This window comes from Propithecus coquereli, unplaced genomic scaffold (assembly GCF_000956105.1).
Source record: "Propithecus coquereli isolate 6110/MARCELLA unplaced genomic scaffold, Pcoq_1.0 Scaffold232, whole genome shotgun sequence".
Taxonomy (NCBI): Eukaryota; Metazoa; Chordata; class Mammalia; order Primates; family Indriidae; genus Propithecus; species Propithecus coquereli.
Genome location: NW_012147864.1, coordinates 931,645 through 949,831, shown reverse-complemented (window position 1 = coordinate 949,831; position 18,187 = coordinate 931,645). Strand labels below are relative to the sequence as shown.

General features: G+C 41.2%; 1 protein-coding gene across 1 annotated transcript in view; it reads right to left on the bottom strand.

Annotated features, from left to right (window-relative positions):
* NDST3 (N-deacetylase/N-sulfotransferase (heparan glucosaminyl) 3) overlaps positions 1-18,187 on the bottom strand; it is a 163,548-nt gene that overhangs the window by 119,695 nt on the left and 25,666 nt on the right. The window contains exon 2 of the mRNA XM_012645372.1: positions 3,675-3,762. Coding sequence (XP_012500826.1) covers positions 3,675-3,762 — 88 coding nt within the window. The remainder of the gene's footprint in view (positions 1-3,674; positions 3,763-18,187) is intronic.

Below are 18,187 nucleotides of genomic sequence, written 5' to 3'. Positions count from 1 at the left end.
TTTTTGAAATATTGTGTATTAAATTTTATATCTATTCCCACTAAAAACTGATTTTCCTGGTCTTAGGCAATCCTGGCTACAGTTTTGTGGAAGCTTTCATGTCATACACAGATAACAAGACTCCTTTACACCTTGGCCTTAGCTTCCTCCTGTGTTGTACTTTCCCTGGATTAGAGAGAGGGTACTCCTATTATGTGATGTGGAAGCGTCCAAGTAAGGAAAGAGAACAAATCTTTCAGAGATGAGAAGGAAGGATGTGGATTGGCTATAGTTTATCTTTAGCATTCAATGTTGGACAAAAAATAACAATAATAATTGAGTTTCCAGGAGCATTTTCTTCTATTCCTTGGGTAATTCTGGGTTGTCCTGGTTTTGCTACTATGGCTTTTCCTACAATCTCCCTCTCTCCCCTAAACACACTACATATGCTATGTGTCCTTGATCTTGCCCTGGTCATTCCTATCTGTATGGTAATTTTCTCTTCTTCGAAGGATGTCAAAGAATCTAAGATCATCATTCTGAAACTAGGGTATATTTAGAAAAGATTATGGACAATCTTTTATTTCCTTAAGCTCTTGGGGCTCCCCATTGTGAAATTTAGTGGTGCTGTGGGTCTAACTCTGCTAAAAAGATAAACTGAACATCTGCATATAAAGAGAAAGATCTCACTTTCTATATCTATGCCAAGATGGCAGAACTTTCCTATAAGCAAGGGATTTAGAATAGACATCTAATTGTGTTTTCATTTTTGATGTCATGATAAGGACAGTAACCATTCGATCATAAAACGAAGTTAAACCATGATCATGAGGTTCCCATTTGTTAATATTTAAAACAATCACAGATAAAGTATATTTTACATATTGATCTAAAAAATGTAGGGGAATAAGGCCTTCAGAGTTTCCTGTGCTAAGGTTACTCTTAAAATCTACAAAATTTTCAAATTGAGAACACAAAGTCATATATAGCTGTGTGATTGTACACGTTGTATATATTCCACAGTTGTATGATATGGAGCATACTAGAGTCAAGTCTCATGACTCTATAACTTCCATGGAAATGAATGGAAATTCACTTACTCCAGAAATGCAATATTACTTCTAACTGAAAATGTAATTACTAGTTATGTTATTTATGTGCTTATGGAAATTACATTGATGTTAGTAGCATATAGATAGAATTCTCACCAGTATAGACTTACTAAACCCTTAAAGGAACTTACTAAATTCATACACTATAACTCATGCCTGTATTATCAAATTAAAAAAAATTGAAAAGCACATGTACGTGTAGAAAACTATTTGATAAACTTGTTCAAATGTTGTATCACTTTAAAAATTACTTAGATGTTTATTTATTTAACTAGATTACACACACACACACACACACACACACACACACGGGACAAAATGCAAAAAGTTACAAAGCAATGTAGTAAAAAGTAACTCTTCTTTTCATTTCTGTTATTTAATTCTCAAATTCTGTTCTTCACAGATACTCATTCATACCAGTTTATTATGAATCCTTTCAGAGCTATCCTATCTGTATTAATAGCTATGTGACTGGCGAATTACTTAAATACTCTATAACTCAGTTTTGTAAGCTATAAAGTAAGTTAAGAAGACTACTATATCCAGAGTTGTGTAGATTTCACCCCTCCTCTATTTTTATAGAAATGATAGCATGTTCTAATCATTGCACTATACCTTGATTTTTCAAAGTATTTCTCAAGAGCTCTGTCCTTATCAGTAATATTCAAAATTGTTTCTATGTTTTTAATGATGGCAGAGTATTCCATTATATGGATATACCATTATATGTAATCTTTTTTTTTTAACTTCTAAAAATACAATTGATTCATTCCATCATGAAATTGTGTTCAGTTATCCTCAGACAAGTCAAAATATATTTGATCATATTAATTATTTTGGGGAAAGAAACTTTTTAATTATTCTCAGTATTTCTTTTCACAACACAACATGGTCAAATTTTATTCTCTGATCTTGTTCCATGTAAGTACTGACAGTTAAAGATGGTTTTACTTTCACTAAATCATTTGTTCATCAATTCATTTTTAAATAGACATTGCTCTAGTTGCTGATGTTGCACCAGTAAAATCCTCATGAAGTACTCATTTTAGTGAGGGAAGAGAGACAGCAGATAAATAATTTAACAACAAAGTACCTTCAACACTGACTCATGATAAAACTTAGTAATCTAGGAATAGAAAGGAGCTTCCTTAAGCTAAGGAAGAGTAGCCACAAAATAGTCTATTGAAAAAATTCCCCTTGAGAACAGGAACAAATCTACTGAAAGATTTCGTCCTGAGGTCAGGAGCAAGACATGAATGCCACCATCACTATCTTTATTTAATACTGTCCTGGAGATCTGAGCCAGTGCAATTAGCAAAAAAAAAAAAAAGAAACAAAATTTATAAGGCTTGGAAAGGAAGAAATAAAATTGCCACTATTCAAAATTACATGATTGTATAGGTAGAAAATCCAAAAGGTTTAAACTATAGAATTAATAACTGACTGTAATAAAGTTGCTAGATATAAGATCAACACACAAAATCAATTTTATTTTTATATACCATCAACAAAGGAATAGAAAATGAAATAAAAAACAAGATACCATTTACTACTGCATAAAAAAAAAATCCTATGGGAAGTAAAACTCAGAGGAAATCAAGCAGGAGGGAGGGGGAAGGAGGGGATGGGTGAAAACCTACCTAACGGTACAATGAACACTATCTGGGTGATGGGCACACTTATAACCCTGACTCAAGCATAATGAAATCAACACATGTAACCAAAAACATTAGTACCCCTATCGTATTTTGAAAACAAGTCATAAGGAATAAGTCTAAAAACCATAAAGTTTAGAACTATTCAAAATAAGCCAAAGACCAAAAACAACTCAAGCATCTCAGTAGAATGGAATGGATAAAGAAATTTTGTATCATCAAACAATGGAATACTATGCAGCAATAAAAATGAAAGAATTATAGTCTATAACAATAATATCTATGAAATCAAAATAATGTTAAACCAAACAAGCTGGAAACAGATGAGTCCATACTGTGTGAGTCCTTTTACACACATCTCAAAGCCAGGCAAAATTGAGAGTCATGAGATTAGAAGTCTCCTGACAGTGGTTTTCTTTGAAGGAAGTTAGTGACTGTGAGGGCCCAAGGAGGGGGGATCTGGTAGGATACTCGTTTTTTTTTAAAAATTTTTTTGCGCAGAATCTCGTTATGTTGCCCACGCTGGTCTCGAACTCCTGGCCTCAAGTGATCCTCCCGCCTTGGCCTCTCAAAGTGCTGAGATTACAGGCATGAGCCTCCACGCCTGGCCTCTTTCTTGATCTGTTGGTTACACAGCTCTGTAAACTTTGTGAAAATTCACTGACCATCACACTTACTATTAATATTTATGCACTTTTATATATGTAAATTATAGTTCAATAAAATGTAAGTCCATTAGATAATTCCATAAACTTTCAAACCATCAACATTTTCCAAATTTAAAAAAACAGCATGATAAATGGAGTTGAATGATATAAAGAAAAAGTAGAGGAGGGACATAGGGAATGTAAGAAGGTGTGAGGGGTGTGTAGTTTTATATAGAGTGGTCAGAGAGGCCTTATAAAAATGGTTAATCCCCTTTTCTTACCTGTGTGGTAAAATTTCCCTGAAAATCCCAGGTTGAATGTAAAATTTGTGATTTGTGCACGCAAAAGATTCTGAGTATCAAGCAGGGCCTGAAACATAGAATTTAAAAAACATATGAGGTACAGAATGACACTGAAAAGTTTTAAAAAGATACCTTTCTTTTGTGTTCAGAGGATGAAATCACTCCTTTATACGCGAGAAAATTAAATCACGGAAAATAGTTTCTTTATCACTTTAAAACTAGAGAGATACTTTCGAGATTACGTAAAACACAAACATATATTTATCCTTTAGCTTGCAATAAATAAGCAAAAAGTGTCATCTAGAGAAAGGAAGTTAAATGAAAACAGTTTATTTTGCATGTGTCAAAGGAACTAGTATCTAGCACATAAAGTACATCCCTTTTTACCCGTCAGGGACATAGATCACCAAGGGTCAAAAGAACACTCATTCAAAGTGAAGCTACGCAAGAACATAGGTTGAAAGAAACATTGTTATTTCTCAGATACGTCTTTGGTCTTCAAAATACAAATCTGAGATTTTCAGGTGATAGTGACTGTTATTCAAAAGGGGGTATCCTGGTAAAGTAGATCTCTCATTTTCCCTTTCATTAAAAAAACAGGAAAATAAAAAAAATACCCTACTTCTGATGAGAAAAGCTATTTTGAATCAGAGTTTTGTTACACCCTATAAAGTATTTTCCATGCTGTATTTAATAGACTTCTCTTTCTTCTTTTTATCTTTCTCATTCTTATTTATATTTTGATTCTTATATTAATATTCCCCCCAACACACAATAGTAATTGAATGTTCACCTCAACTAAGCAAAAGTAGTGTTTAGTTAGATTTGTAAATGATCTTAGTCAACAATTATTTTACACATGAGGAAAATGAGGAGAAACGACTTGCCCATTTTCACAGATAAAATTCATGGTAGGTCGTAGATTAAGGATATAGATCCCAATTAGGTGCTCTTCTTTCTACCATATCATATCATCTTTCCCCTTTTCCACAGTACGTGTGGGCCCACAACTAAATCTTATTTTCTTCATAGTAAAGGTCACACCTAGAAGCCCTGCCCCATCATGTTCATGGTCCCAATCTTTTTTTGGGGTGAAAAGATGTACAATTTTTATTCAGTGACTACCCCATAATTGTGTGCCTTATATGAATGCAAGAGATTCTCCCTGTTTAGAAAAGTGAAGGAAGAGAGCTTCTGGATCTCAAATTTAAATTCATCTGACCAATGATAAGTTTATGAAATTTAGGTATCTAAGAGTTAAGAGGCTTATTTTAGAGATACACATGACATACAAGTTCTACAGAGATTTGGACTTTGAATATTTTACATTCCATATTGAGCTTCCCTGGACCATGCAGTTTTGCAACCAGACATCTTTCAGCAAGATTACTATTTTTGAGAAGAGCCTGAAATTATTGTGCTGCCTATTTTAAATGGTATTTTTGCTAAATGGATTGAATTGTAAACTCTGATGACTCAATACTGAGAATCTGGTGTGGTCTAATTTTTCAGAGGTAATTAACTTAGGCATTCTAGCAGTGGATTTACTAACGTACCTTTGTGCAAAGTAGATATGGCTCTGATGTTGGTTTTGATCTTGGTTATTTGATTCAATAAATTTCTTCTTATCACTGTTATACTGATCATTTTAATTTTGAATTTGGACATTAATTTGATATATTTCATTCACAAGATGGATCTCCTGCAATTGCTAGTGCTTCTATTTTCATTTAACACTTTCATATGTGGCTTACAGTTTTAAAAGTGTTAACTGAATTGTCTTTTCTCAATGGATACCTTAAGTTCAGCTCTCTGAGGGTTTGTCACTGAATCAAGAAATGTGCCTCTGTAAATACTTCTCAAACATGAAGTTAATATTGTATATGAAAATTTCGCTAGTAACTGCTTTTGTAATAGTATGCTGAGTTCTCAAACTTAAAATTAGTATCCCTTTCAATGATTGATACATATGTTCTGTAAAAGCAATTTTGAGACCCTCAAGTATATATAATATCCCTGAGTCAGAAGTGAATAATGCCTAGCTTAATGACAAAACAGTGAAGACTGCAGCACAAAAGACTATATAAAGGTAACTATAGGAGCAAAAAGAAAAAAAAACCAAAAAACAAAAAACGGATGGTGCTGTTGTCAAGGACAGGTTAGGTTCTAACAAGGGTGGGGCACGGGTCGGGCAGGGAAAGGAAAACTCAGCCAGCTGAGCGTGATGACAGGAGGAAGGGGATTTCCAGGAGGTCCGTTGAGCCCCGGTGTAGGGGCAGGTGTGCCTGAGTGTAAGGTGGGAGCCTTTCTCTTTCTGTCCTTATGGAAGGAGCACCAGGGAAGGACTTGGGAGCTAGGGATTCAAATTCCAACTCTGAGACTTACAGGCCTGGGAGTCAGATGGTCTCAACTGCCCTTTTTTGGCTTTGGGAATGTTACTAAATTTTCCCAGCCCCAGCCTCATCATTTGTAAGGTAAGGGTAATACTAATTACGTCAAAATGCTCCCCTCCCTTCTCCCTCTCTCATTTCTTCTCCCTGGTTGAAAATCCGAGCCCTCTCTTCCTGCCTTTCTTTCCTCTTAGATCATATCTTTCTTCTGTTTTTCACTTTACTCACTTAATTTCATTCTCTTATCTTTTTTCTTTCAGTGTTAAAATATGGATTCAAAATCTGTTTTGAGATTATTTGTTGTGTGCTCAGTGCTTTAAATTTTACAATCGGGTAAGCGGGACATTCTTTCTTTTTGCTTTCCTTTTTGTCCAAACTCAACTTGAGTTTGAACTTTGCTTTGTGACCCTTGATTGTATTCTGAATGTATATTTATAATACTTGATAGGAAAAAACCAAACCTGTCCTGTTCTTAGGTCTTACAAGCTAAATAAAGTTGCTGTGAACTAACCTCTTAGTCAACTAATGAAATACATTGATTCAAATTACTGAATTCATCCTGAATTTTCAGATTTGAGTTGGCATTTTACATATTTATTTGATTTTATAGAAACAAACACTAAAACACACAAAAGATATACTGAAACAGATGGCAGCTACTAATTATGTCTATATATGGTGAAGAGGGAAGTTTATTTGTAGATGATATTTTAAATACTTTAAATAAGCAGTAATATTTGTCGCCTTTTACATTGTTTTTATAAACCAGATTTTGGTGCTGTTATATATTCATCCATTATTCCCACCTGTACAAAATATGCTTATTACTGGCCAATTCTGTGCAAGAAGCTTAAGCACCCAGCAATATGCTTAGATCACATCCTTTTCATGAAACTATTCATTATTACAATTATTTTATTCAGGATTATTCTATTTTAAACTGAAATAGTCTACTCATTACTATGAACAAAATGTTGTAAAAATGATACAAAATTATGCTTTGCTTTATTCTGTACATGCAACATGTCTAAAATGGTGTGGTAATTTGTAAAAAGCTAATCATAAACTAAATCAATACTCCAGCACCACATTCAGAAAACCATATGTATTCTGGGCAAACAAGCCCTCTCTGATATGCAGAGTCCTTGGCCACAGAGCAGGTGCATAATTAGGACTACCTGAAGGAGCACCACCACCCAGCAGTCTCCTCGGACACCAGTTCAAGAACCCCAAGAACGCATATGTCTACCTTCAAAAGTGGTTTGACTATTGGAAACTGGTACTTTTAAGTGTTCCAAGATGCTATATTATATTTAGGAGGATAATTACAATTCCTTGTATTAGTGATTATTTTTAAAATAACACATTATCTTTATCCTAATTAAAATCTATTAAAATCATTAATAATCTCTTAGGATGAGTTAATATTATAATGGGCTTCCTTCCCATTTTCCTCAATACTAAATAAATCTATGCATATGTAGATATATAGATACATAGGTAAAGTAGAGCCATAAAATAAAAATTAGAGCTATACCAATTAGGATTAGAAATACAGAGTTTTGAATTTTTCATTTAACAGTGTATCATGAGCTTTCTCATATCACATTAATCTTGCCAAACCAAATTTTCTAATGAGTGCAGAATATTGCATCAAATAGGTGTACTGTAGTTTATTTAATCATTTTATCCTAGTGTACATTTAGGCTGTTGACTCTTTTTGGCTAACACAAATACCACTCTGTATGTTGAGGCATATTGCTATAGGCATGTGCCTCATAACAATGTTTCAGTCAATGACAGCCCACATATGAAATGTGATTCTAGGTGTGTAGTAGGCTATGCCATCTAGGTTTAAGTATACACTCTGTGATGTTTGTAAAATAACAAAATCGCCTAATGACTTATTTCTTAGAACATATCCCCATCCTTAAGTGACGCATGACTGTATAGTAATAAAGCAGCCATTTCTACAGGAGAAAATATTTCTGCTTATCCTTCAGCAAACAAAACAACTTTGCAGCAAATTCGAAAATGCTTATCAGAGTATTATAAGGGAACATACATCTAATTAAAATTATAAGACAATTGTATTTTGAATACAATTTATCACAAAAAATTTCAAAATTATTTTTTCAAAGGTGAATCTGTGTGCTACCCCACTAACTTAGTTTTTCAAGTCTTCATTCTGAAAAGCCAAGAAAGTTTGCAGGCACTGAAAGATCTAGTTGAAGGCAAAAAAGATCTAATTTGAAGAAACTGAGCTCTGAGAACTGAGCAAAATGATAGCTTTTACATATCTTTGGATTTCCTCTAACTTTTGTTAACTGAATAAATATATCTAATAGAGTAAATCAAAGAGACAAAAATTAAAGCTAAAAGTAACTGCAAAAAAGTTTTACATGAAGATTCATATTAGTATTCATTACATGTGTGGCATTCTTTGGGGGAGTACCTGCTAATTTTTTGTTTTTGATTTATGCTTCCCAGATTACATTTTGACCTGTCTCAGCAGGTAAAAATACTGTGTTTGAGCACAGAACTTTACAGTTAATATTTTCTAGTCAGACACATACTATTTATAAATATAAATGTCTATATCTGCTAAAGTAAATGAAAGCAACTGGGCAGCTAGTGATGAACTCCTCTGTCTCTGTATGTATCTATATGCGCACAAGCACAAACCCAGGCGTCAGAGATACTAGGTGTACCAGAGATCATTATTCCCAGTTCAGACATGGTGGACTTGACTTACATAGTTTAAGTTACTTCCCCTTGGCCACAAAGCTAGTTAAGTGCTAAAAAAGTGACTGAAATAAGGATTTTGGATTTCAAAGCTCACTGCCTCTGTCCACAGAAGCAACAAGACTACTAACACTGATCTCTGTTATCACTGCATACAGAACTGTGTGATGCAATCCTCTAGCAGGAAATAAGAGGGTGCTCTTCTTTCCACATTCTCTACCTAGCTGTCACCGTTAGTTTCCAAAACCAAAAGGTATGAGGGGAATGGGAAGACTACGTTGGTAGGTGAATACCCTGCTGAATTAGTTAGGGTTCTCTAGAGAAACAGAACCAATAGGAAATAGATCTAGATCTAAGAGAATATTTATTAGAATTGGCTTGTGCAGTTGTGGAGGTGAGCCGGAGAGCCCAGCAAGCTGGTGGTGTAATTCAGCTCCAGTTCGAAGGCCTGAGAAACTGGTGACAGCAGTGGTGGGTGATGGTGCAGGCACCCGTCTGAGTCCGAAAGCCCAAGGACCAGGAGTCCTCTGTCAGAGAGCAGAAAGAGATGGGTGTCTCAAGAAGAAAGAAAGTTTTCCTCTCTGCTACCTTTTTGTTCTTATTCAGCCCCTCAATGGATGGAATGACAATCACCCACATTGTGGAAGAGCCGCATGCTTTACTCAGCTCACCAATTCAAATGCTTATCTCTTCCAGAAACACTCTCGCAGACACCCCCAGATCATGTTTTACCAGCTCTATGGGCAGCCCTTAACTCAGTTAAGATCGCACATAAAATTAACCATCCCAGCAGCCAAATTAGGAACATTTATCCACTGGATCCAGATAAAAAGACACGCACTCGGTGTACTGTCTGTAGCGCTGGCCCACAGGATACTGAGGGCCGTGACGTGCTCTTGAAAGGCAGGAATTGATAGTAGGAGAATGTACCTTGTTTTGTATGGAACAAAAACTGTTTTGGATTAAAAAAATGTGTTCTCTTTGATTCTAACTAATGCCATTTGCTTCTGTAACCGCGTTTGCTTTTAGTTGTTAGTCAAATATAGCTAATCACAACGAAAAACAGGGCAGGAGTAACTCCATGACAGGCTGAACTTCCTAGAGTAGGCCTAAGTTTCAGTTTCCCCGAAACCGAAATGCAGACCAAAACTGGCGCCGGTGCGAAAATTAAAAATCCCGAGGCTTGGAGCCAACCAATCAGAAGTCAAAACAATCCGCCACTTTCAAAGGAACCAATGGACTAAGGGGGGAGGGGGGATGGTGTGCCCAGCGTGTCATGTGGAACCTGCGTGTCGTGTGCCACCGGTGTGTTGTGTGCAAAAGAAAGTATAAAAGCTTCACTTTTACCCCAGGGCGGGGTCCTGGTTCATAGGGGAGGCCACTGCGTTGGTGCTCTGGGACTTGGACCCTAGCTCGAGCTAGCCAATAAACTCCTTTGCCATTTACAGCCTCGGTGACTCTGCCTCTCTGTTCCTGGGGCCGAGGGGAACCGGTTCTAACACTCTAGTCACCACCTTGATCTTTGATCAGGCACAGAACTGGGAAGATTCTCTATTTGAGACTTGTTCCTAGACAAGGAAAACATTGAAATATTCTGGAAACAGTTAATTGGGCTTAAGATTAGAGTGTAGCATCATGTACAGTTAGAGGCAAGACACCCTCAGAGGAAAACAATGAACAATAAGGCCAGGATCAACTTTACTATTTGATCTGCCTACACAATTGACATTCAGCATGGAAATAAGAAAGAAATGCAGGAAAAGTGGGTAAGCTAGTGGGAAGCATAATGCTTGGCCACTTTCTGCAACAGCATTTAAACTCTCTTGATGAAAAACCTATAGACATAGCACTGCACTACCTAACTTAATAACAACCCTTATGGTAAAACGATCACTCCACTCTCAGCCACCCATATTCTACACCTAGAAAGGGGAAACTATGTTAATCCTGCCTGCTGAAAATATAAAGACCAAAGGTTGGAGTGTGTTTTCCATGCGTTCCATTTGCTTTCACCTAGGAATTTGCTAATTAATGATGTATCTTAGAGATTATTCTCCTTCTTATTAAAATGCCTTAGCCCAAGGCCACCATCCATTGAATGCCCAGTCCTTGAGTGTGGCCTCACCAACATTGCCATGACCATGACAAATGAGCAGCAGACTTGGAATCAGAGTGACTTAGGACTCTGACTCTGCTACTTGATTACTGCACAGTCATAATAATAAGTTTGGACGAGTTACCGAATCTTTTAAAATCACAGATCCTCCTCTGGAAAACAACAATATGTACACAGGTCACAGGTTTGGTATGAAGAGCAAATGAGAAAATGGATATATGGCCCTAAAACCTTTCCTAGAATGTAGAAGCTGTGTTTCAGCTTTACGAATGGAATCCTTTGTTTCTTCTTCTACTAACCTTAAGAACTCCTTTTTGCCATGTCACAAAATTTCATTTTCTATTTCTTCCTGCTACCCAAGTAGAGAAAAATAAGATATATGCCTAAAATTTTAAACTGTATTTTCTAATTGAATCTTAGCACTTGCAGGGTTGTCTAACCAACACTAAAGAGAAAGATGATCCAAGCAGCTGTATGTATTATAGTAACCTTCACAGGGCTTTGAACTTTTTTCTAAAGGGCATTAGTGAATCCTTCATTTTCCACCTGAATGTTTATGTATTTTAATGTTTCTACTGTGGTAACAGACTAAGGAGGAAGATTTGTGTGAAAGTGAGAAAAGAGTTATATGGTTATCTTGAATTATTTCTCTTATACACTTTAACTGGTGTTGGGCTTACATTACACATAACTTCTAAATTATACAAATGAGGGATGATTTTCCTAGAACATTTGTTGAGCTGCAACTGGCAAATAATATGTGAGTGGGAAAATAGAAAACTATTACGTAAGTGCCACTGTCACTAAGTATTCACTTGAAATTGTTCTGCATATTCTATTGAGCTTATGGTTGATATCCTTAAATAGTCAAAATACTAACATACTTTTTAAAAAAAACAAATGTAAAAAATAGTTCACTGTTCTTTACAATGCAGTATCTTTAAGAAACTATTAGTTATATCTCATTTATTCAATTATGCAGAAAAGGGATTTTATATGTTATCACAAATATAATTTTAACACCTTAATAATTTAAAATATTTGCTCTTGGCAGCAAAGCAGAAAAGGAAGCAGAGGTGTAGGATTCATATGAGGGGACTGAAGCATCTCAATCCATTTACTATTATCTCAGAGCAAATTTGATTTCCTTTGCTAGTTGAGAGGTATGTTGAAAACCCTTAAGTAGCATATTTGTTCTGCTCAAGAAATCAAAGTGCTAATTCATTTAAAAAACTGATGAAGTGTTCATTAGCTACCCCACCTCCAAGAAAAGTTTATTAAAAACAAAATGTGAGGTTGAAGCTGGATGATAAACTCCATGAGGTGGCTGGAGACAAGATGGCTGACCAGAGACATCGGCTGCCAGATCATCTGAGAGAGAAGGAAAACTTTTAGATGAAAAAGAAAAAACAAACAAACATAGATTGGGTATAATTCTGAGGGAAAAGTGCCAGAACCTTCCAGAGATTCCATGGGAAGAAGCTGCAGAGCAGAACAAGAAGGAGCAAGATATTCGCAGAGATCAATGCCCGAGAGGCTTGGTGCCCAATGAGAAGGGTAGGGTGGTTTGCTTCTCCTCTCTTCATGTCTCCAGCAGGCAGCAGGCTCCCCAGCTGCTGGAGGGCTCTTCTACCCTCATGAGCACAAAAGCTGCGGCCACCAGTGAACTGGGAGCTTCTTGAGGACAAAGCACCAGGCTGCCAGCCCCCTTGGGGTCACTTCCCATCAATGCAGACCCAAGCTGAGATGGCAGGTGCCATATTGCTTCTCCACCCACCATGTTCCATTGTCCTCCCCAGGGAACTCCAGCCCCTCAGTTTTCATGTCACTCGTTCCCACACATTTATCAACTCCAGCCCAGTAAGCGGGAGCCACAGGGGAATCTGCATGACCCTGGAGCCTGGACATTCCAGGCGGGCTGCCTTCCTGAGAGAGGGACAGAGACAACCAGAGTACTATCTTTCCTCCATTCAGACTCTTTTCCTCCCCTGCCAACAGCTGCCAAGAGAGACGCTTGAACAGGGGCTCTCAGGGGCGACTGCTTCCCCTCTGTTGGGGAATCCACTACACAAAGGCTGCCACAGAGAGTGGGGCTCAAACCTCTCGTCTTGAAGACCTGTAGTGGACAACAGGTGCTCAGACTGTGAGCTCCCTGCTCAGCACTTTGCAGTGCTGCTTGTCCAGCTGCTCATCAGAGCAGGGCACACCCCAAAGCAGAGGAACATCAGACCTGCTTGAGCACCCCACAGACAACTTGGGACCAGCATGCTTCTCCTTGGCTTGGTCAGGGTTGATTCTTGGGGACTGGAGACAAGCCTGCAGGCCAGATTCCATATCCCCAGGACTCGATCATGTTGCTCAGGAGGGGAGGTTTGTGAACTAATCTTGGGAGGCAAGGGAGCCCTCATGGGCAGAACTAAAAAGAGAGTGTAGTGTGGGTGCCAGCTGCAGCACACTCGTAGAGCACCCTGCCCCCACAGAAAGGCCACGCTCTCAGCACAGGGCAGGATCCTGGACAGGGAAGCTCCCAGCCTGCAGCACCACTGCTTGTGAACTCAGGTAGTTTGAGCTCCTGCCTGCCAGCAGATGCCAATGGAGACTGCAGAGTTGGGGAGGGGGGAAAGAGCTAAACCTATTTCTGACGGCTAGATTATGAATCTCAAATGGCCCCTTCCCCACAAGCAGATTTTCTGGCTAGGTTGGGCCACCCTTGTGGCTTTACTCAGGGGCCTGGGTGTGGACCTTTGACCCCTGCTGCCAAGACAGCTACTTTACCAGCTTTTGTGTAGCCTGAGGGAAAGCCCACCCAACCTAGTCTGGCCTAGACTCACTCCCCCACCTGCCTCTGCTGTGGTGGGAATAAGGACTTACCTAGAAGTACCAGGGCCCTGCCCAAAACTGGGGGTATTTGAGTGCTTCTCCTGAGAGGCTAGAGCTGGTCACAGGTCCCAAATACAGCCTGTTATTTCTGACAAATTCCACCTACTGTCAGGAAGGGCAGTTTGTACAGCCCTTTATAATATTTACTGACTCAATAACACATGATGTGGTTGATTCTCACCCCAAGCACCACCGACTGTCTCAGAGATTGAACTGGGCATGCCAATACAATTCACACTGTTAAGACGACCACAGGGCCCGCGAAAGAGAAAGGATTCCAGAGACCTCCATCCTCTCTCATCAAAGAGAGGCAGCGAATCTGCCCACATACACAGCTCACCAATGCTACAGCCTACAAAAAACTAGCAACTGATAAAACCACCATACTAAGGATATCTATAACCAAGGCATCCATCTAGAACCTAGATCGCCATCAAAGCACCCACAAGAAAAGCCAAAGGGTCTTACCCAACACGTGCCGCAGACACACCCTTATGAGTGAGGGGGGAAAAAAGCCCCATGAAAACAAAGTCCAAAAACAAGATGCAACAGCTGTTCCAGATGAGAAGGAACTCCAGAAGTATGAAACATCAAAGTGAAAGGACACCCCCAAAAGGGAACACCAGCTCTCTAGCAATGAACATCAAACAAAATGAAAATATACAAATGACAAATAAAGAATTCCAAATACGTATTGTAAGGAAGCTCAATGAAATCCAAAAGAAATGGAAAACCAACTCAAAGAAACCAGAAAACAATGCAGGAATGAATGAAAAATTTACTAAAGAGATAGACATGTTAAGTAAAGAACTAGGTCTTCTCCACTCATGGAGACAGATCCATTTCCCCTTTAGGAAATGTACTTTGCTTTGCAGCCTTTTAATTTCATCGCAATAAATTTTTCACACATACTTGCTGAGTGTCTGTTGTCTCTCCAAGGTGTGGGCCAAGGCTTGCGATTCCTCCAAGCCAAGAGCCCAAGACCTGGGGCAACACTTCAAAGTCCAGCCATGGACTGAACCGTGACAGGGCAGTCCATTCCATTTTGGAATGAGCCTTTCAGCTGTTCATAAATGCCTCAAAAACAGATTTCCCAAAGCAGAATCAAACGTTAAATTATATTTACTCTCAAACCTTAACTTGCTGTTTAAAATATGTGACATTCATCCTTTTTGTGAAAAAAGTAGGATCAAATGCAGAATTGCTCAATGCCCTCCCAGACCTGTCAGCAGGGCTGTGCACATTGTGTAGGTGTAGGTGTAGGTGTTTAAATGGCTTCCTACTCCTAATAGGGAATTAAGGGGCATTGTAAGAAAATTTCATGAGGATCAGATGGTCCCTTGTCATGGCTGCCCCATGGGCTAGCAGTTTTAATCACTTGTGATGGGTGGCAGGTGGTCTTCTCCTACTGGTACTCTAATCCTTTGTGCTTTTTCCTCTCAGGTGTGCTCTCTGAGTAATGACAGGTGTGACATTTACCTCCATGATGGAGTAAGTTTGACAAGGTAGTCTTTTTTTTACTAGATTTTTCTTTCATAGTTATCGCCTCTGCTTTCACCTTGTTCTCAAAGTTTATGTCCTACTTTCCAATCTGCTCGAGAATCAATAATGTGCTCCTCGTTTCACAAAGCCCTCCTCGTTCTAAATTTATCACCTTTTATAAAATACTTTGTTGTAGACCTTTCATTTGGGAAGAAGTTGGGAATACACACCAGGCGTTATGTGAAATTGGTGTGAGGGGCTCATACATACACAGGTGAAACGTAAAACATAAACTTCAGTGTTTCAGTCTTTAAAATAATTAAACTGAATATCTAAGATCACGTTTGTTTACTTGGTAACCTCAGACCATTCTCAGTATTATTTCTAATGATAAATCACAAGCTTGAGGGAGAAAATGGCGGATGAGCGGCGCCTCCAGCTCGCCGCTCCCCGGGAAAGAGGTGACGAGCGCAGACGGCTGCCCACCAGTGCGTCGCTCGCTCTGACAACCGCGTCGTGAATGCGACACGCAGTGCAGGACAAAACGTGACGGAGCGATACATTCACAAAGACTGGGAAGTGTGAGAAATACCAGAGAGAACAGAGCAGGGAGGGCCACGGCAGGCGCGCGACAATCTGACCCACAGGAGGACCCCGCCCCCACCGCTCACACAGGGACACACCTGAAGCCGGTGCAAGGCCGCCGGGACGCAGCCTCTGTGGAGAGGACGCAGCGGGACGACACTGACCTCCTGGCTGCGCCGTGCGGGACACCGAGCTGAGGCGGACTGGGCTGAGCAGCTACTTCCGGTGGCCACCGGAGACGGCGCCCCTGGCGGTCGGCGGGAGCGGCGCAGGGGAAGTGAACGCAGGCGCGGCTCCGCCCTCGGGACCGCCCGCCATTTGGCGGCTCCCGGTGGGACCGAGAGAGCCGGAGCTCTGGCCCGCGACGTGAACCTGCGGCACCTGGTGCCAAAGAAACAGCTTGTGGCCTGTCAGTCGCCTGCCTGCCTGGCTCTGATGGTCTCCTGAGCGCTCGGCCCCAACGCCGCTCTCCAGGGCCAGTCGCCGCCAGCCTTAAGGCCCCCAGGTTGGAGGTCCTGTTTGGTGGCCCCGGTTTCGGACTGCACCCCACCCCCGGCTGAGTGCTGTTGTGCCCGGCCGGCAGGCTCCACCCTTGGAGCAGGGAGGGGAAAGGGGAGGCACGTTCTCTGCCCGGCTGACCTGCAACTGTGGGCCCTGGTACTTAGCAGGCAGGTACCAGCTCACCTACCAGAGCCCCCTTCCAGGTCCTAGCAGCCTCCTGCCTCCCGAGCCCTGAACCCGCCCTTCGGGTCAGGTCGGCCTGCCATCTGCATGCTCCTGAGCAACCGAGAGTCTTCCACGCACACAAGTCCAGAGACTGCTGCCGCCAGTGAGCAGGAAGCTGCCTGCGGACAGAACATCAGGCCCCCACGGCACCTCCCATCCCACTGACTGAGTCAGACATCAGCACCCCACTGCTTCTACAACTACAGGGCACCTCAGACCTTCCCTGGGGGCCTCAACTCCCCAGACTTCTGTGCATCCCCACACAGACATATCTCAACTCCAACCCAGACTGTAGGAGCCACAGGAGTCCAGTAGGTCCAGGCTGTTCTGCGTGACTTCAGAGCCTGGTCATTCAGGATGGACTGCATCCCAGAGAGAGGGTTGAAGATGACCAGAGGGTGGACTTTCCTCTACACAGAAACTTTTTCTCCCCTACCCCTACCCCTCCCATGGCTACAGAGAGAGACAATTGAGCCAACACACAGAGGCTCCCACAGGGAGTGGGGCTCAGAACTTCCCTTTTGGGGTCCTGCAGTGGACTGAGGAGTGATTGGACTGTACCCTGCTTGCCAGCCCCTCCCTGCTGCTGCTTACCTGGCAGCCAGATTAGAACAAGACAGGCCCCAAGGCAGAGGGACATCGAACCATCCTGGGCACCCCATGGGGGTCATGGAACCAGCATTCTTTTTCTCTGGCATGGTCAGGGATTGATCCCTGGGGTCCTGGGGATGGGTTCAGGGGCTAGATCCCGTACATCCAAGTCTAAGCCACATCGCCCAGGGGCACAGAGGTTCCTCTCGTGACTTAGTCTCACAAGGTGTGGGTGCAGAACAAAGGGCGGGGGCAGAACAAAGGGGAGAGAGCACTGTGGATCCTAGCTATGGTGAGCTAGTGAAGCACCCCGCCTTCCATGGGAGGGCTGCACTCCCAACTCAGGCTGGACACTGACCAGGGACCCTCCCTGCCTGCATCACACTCATTGAAGAGCTTGGCTGACTTGAGGTCTTGCCTGCAGGCAGAGGGCCGGGAGAAACTGAGAAATAGGGGAGGGTTGAAAGGAGTGAGACCTGCTCCGGACTACCAGATTGTGGGTCTCAGACAGCCCTGCCTCCACATGCAGACTCTCTAGTTAAGTGGGGCCACTTCAGCCACTCCTGTCCAGCTTAGCCCTGAGGTGGGGAATGGTCCTTTAACCTCTGCATATCGCTTACCAGTATTTGTGGAGCTGAAGGACAGATTCACTCAACCTAATCCCACCCACCCTCATTCCCTCACCTGCTTCTGCTGTGGTGATGAATAAAAGACTCACCTGGAAGTACCAGACCCCCCCCCCCACCTACCACCAAGGGCATGAGAGGGCTTCTCCAGAGGAAGTAGAGCTGGTCACAGAATCGAAAAACAACAGCGCAGCTTGTTCCCCCCAGCGAACACCACATACTGACAGGGAGGTTAATTTGCACACCTGTTACAGCATTTACTGATTCAATCATAGAGGGTGTGGTTGATTCTCACCCACAAGCATCACCTACTGACTCAAAAATTAATCTGGAGCCGGGCGTGGTGGCTCA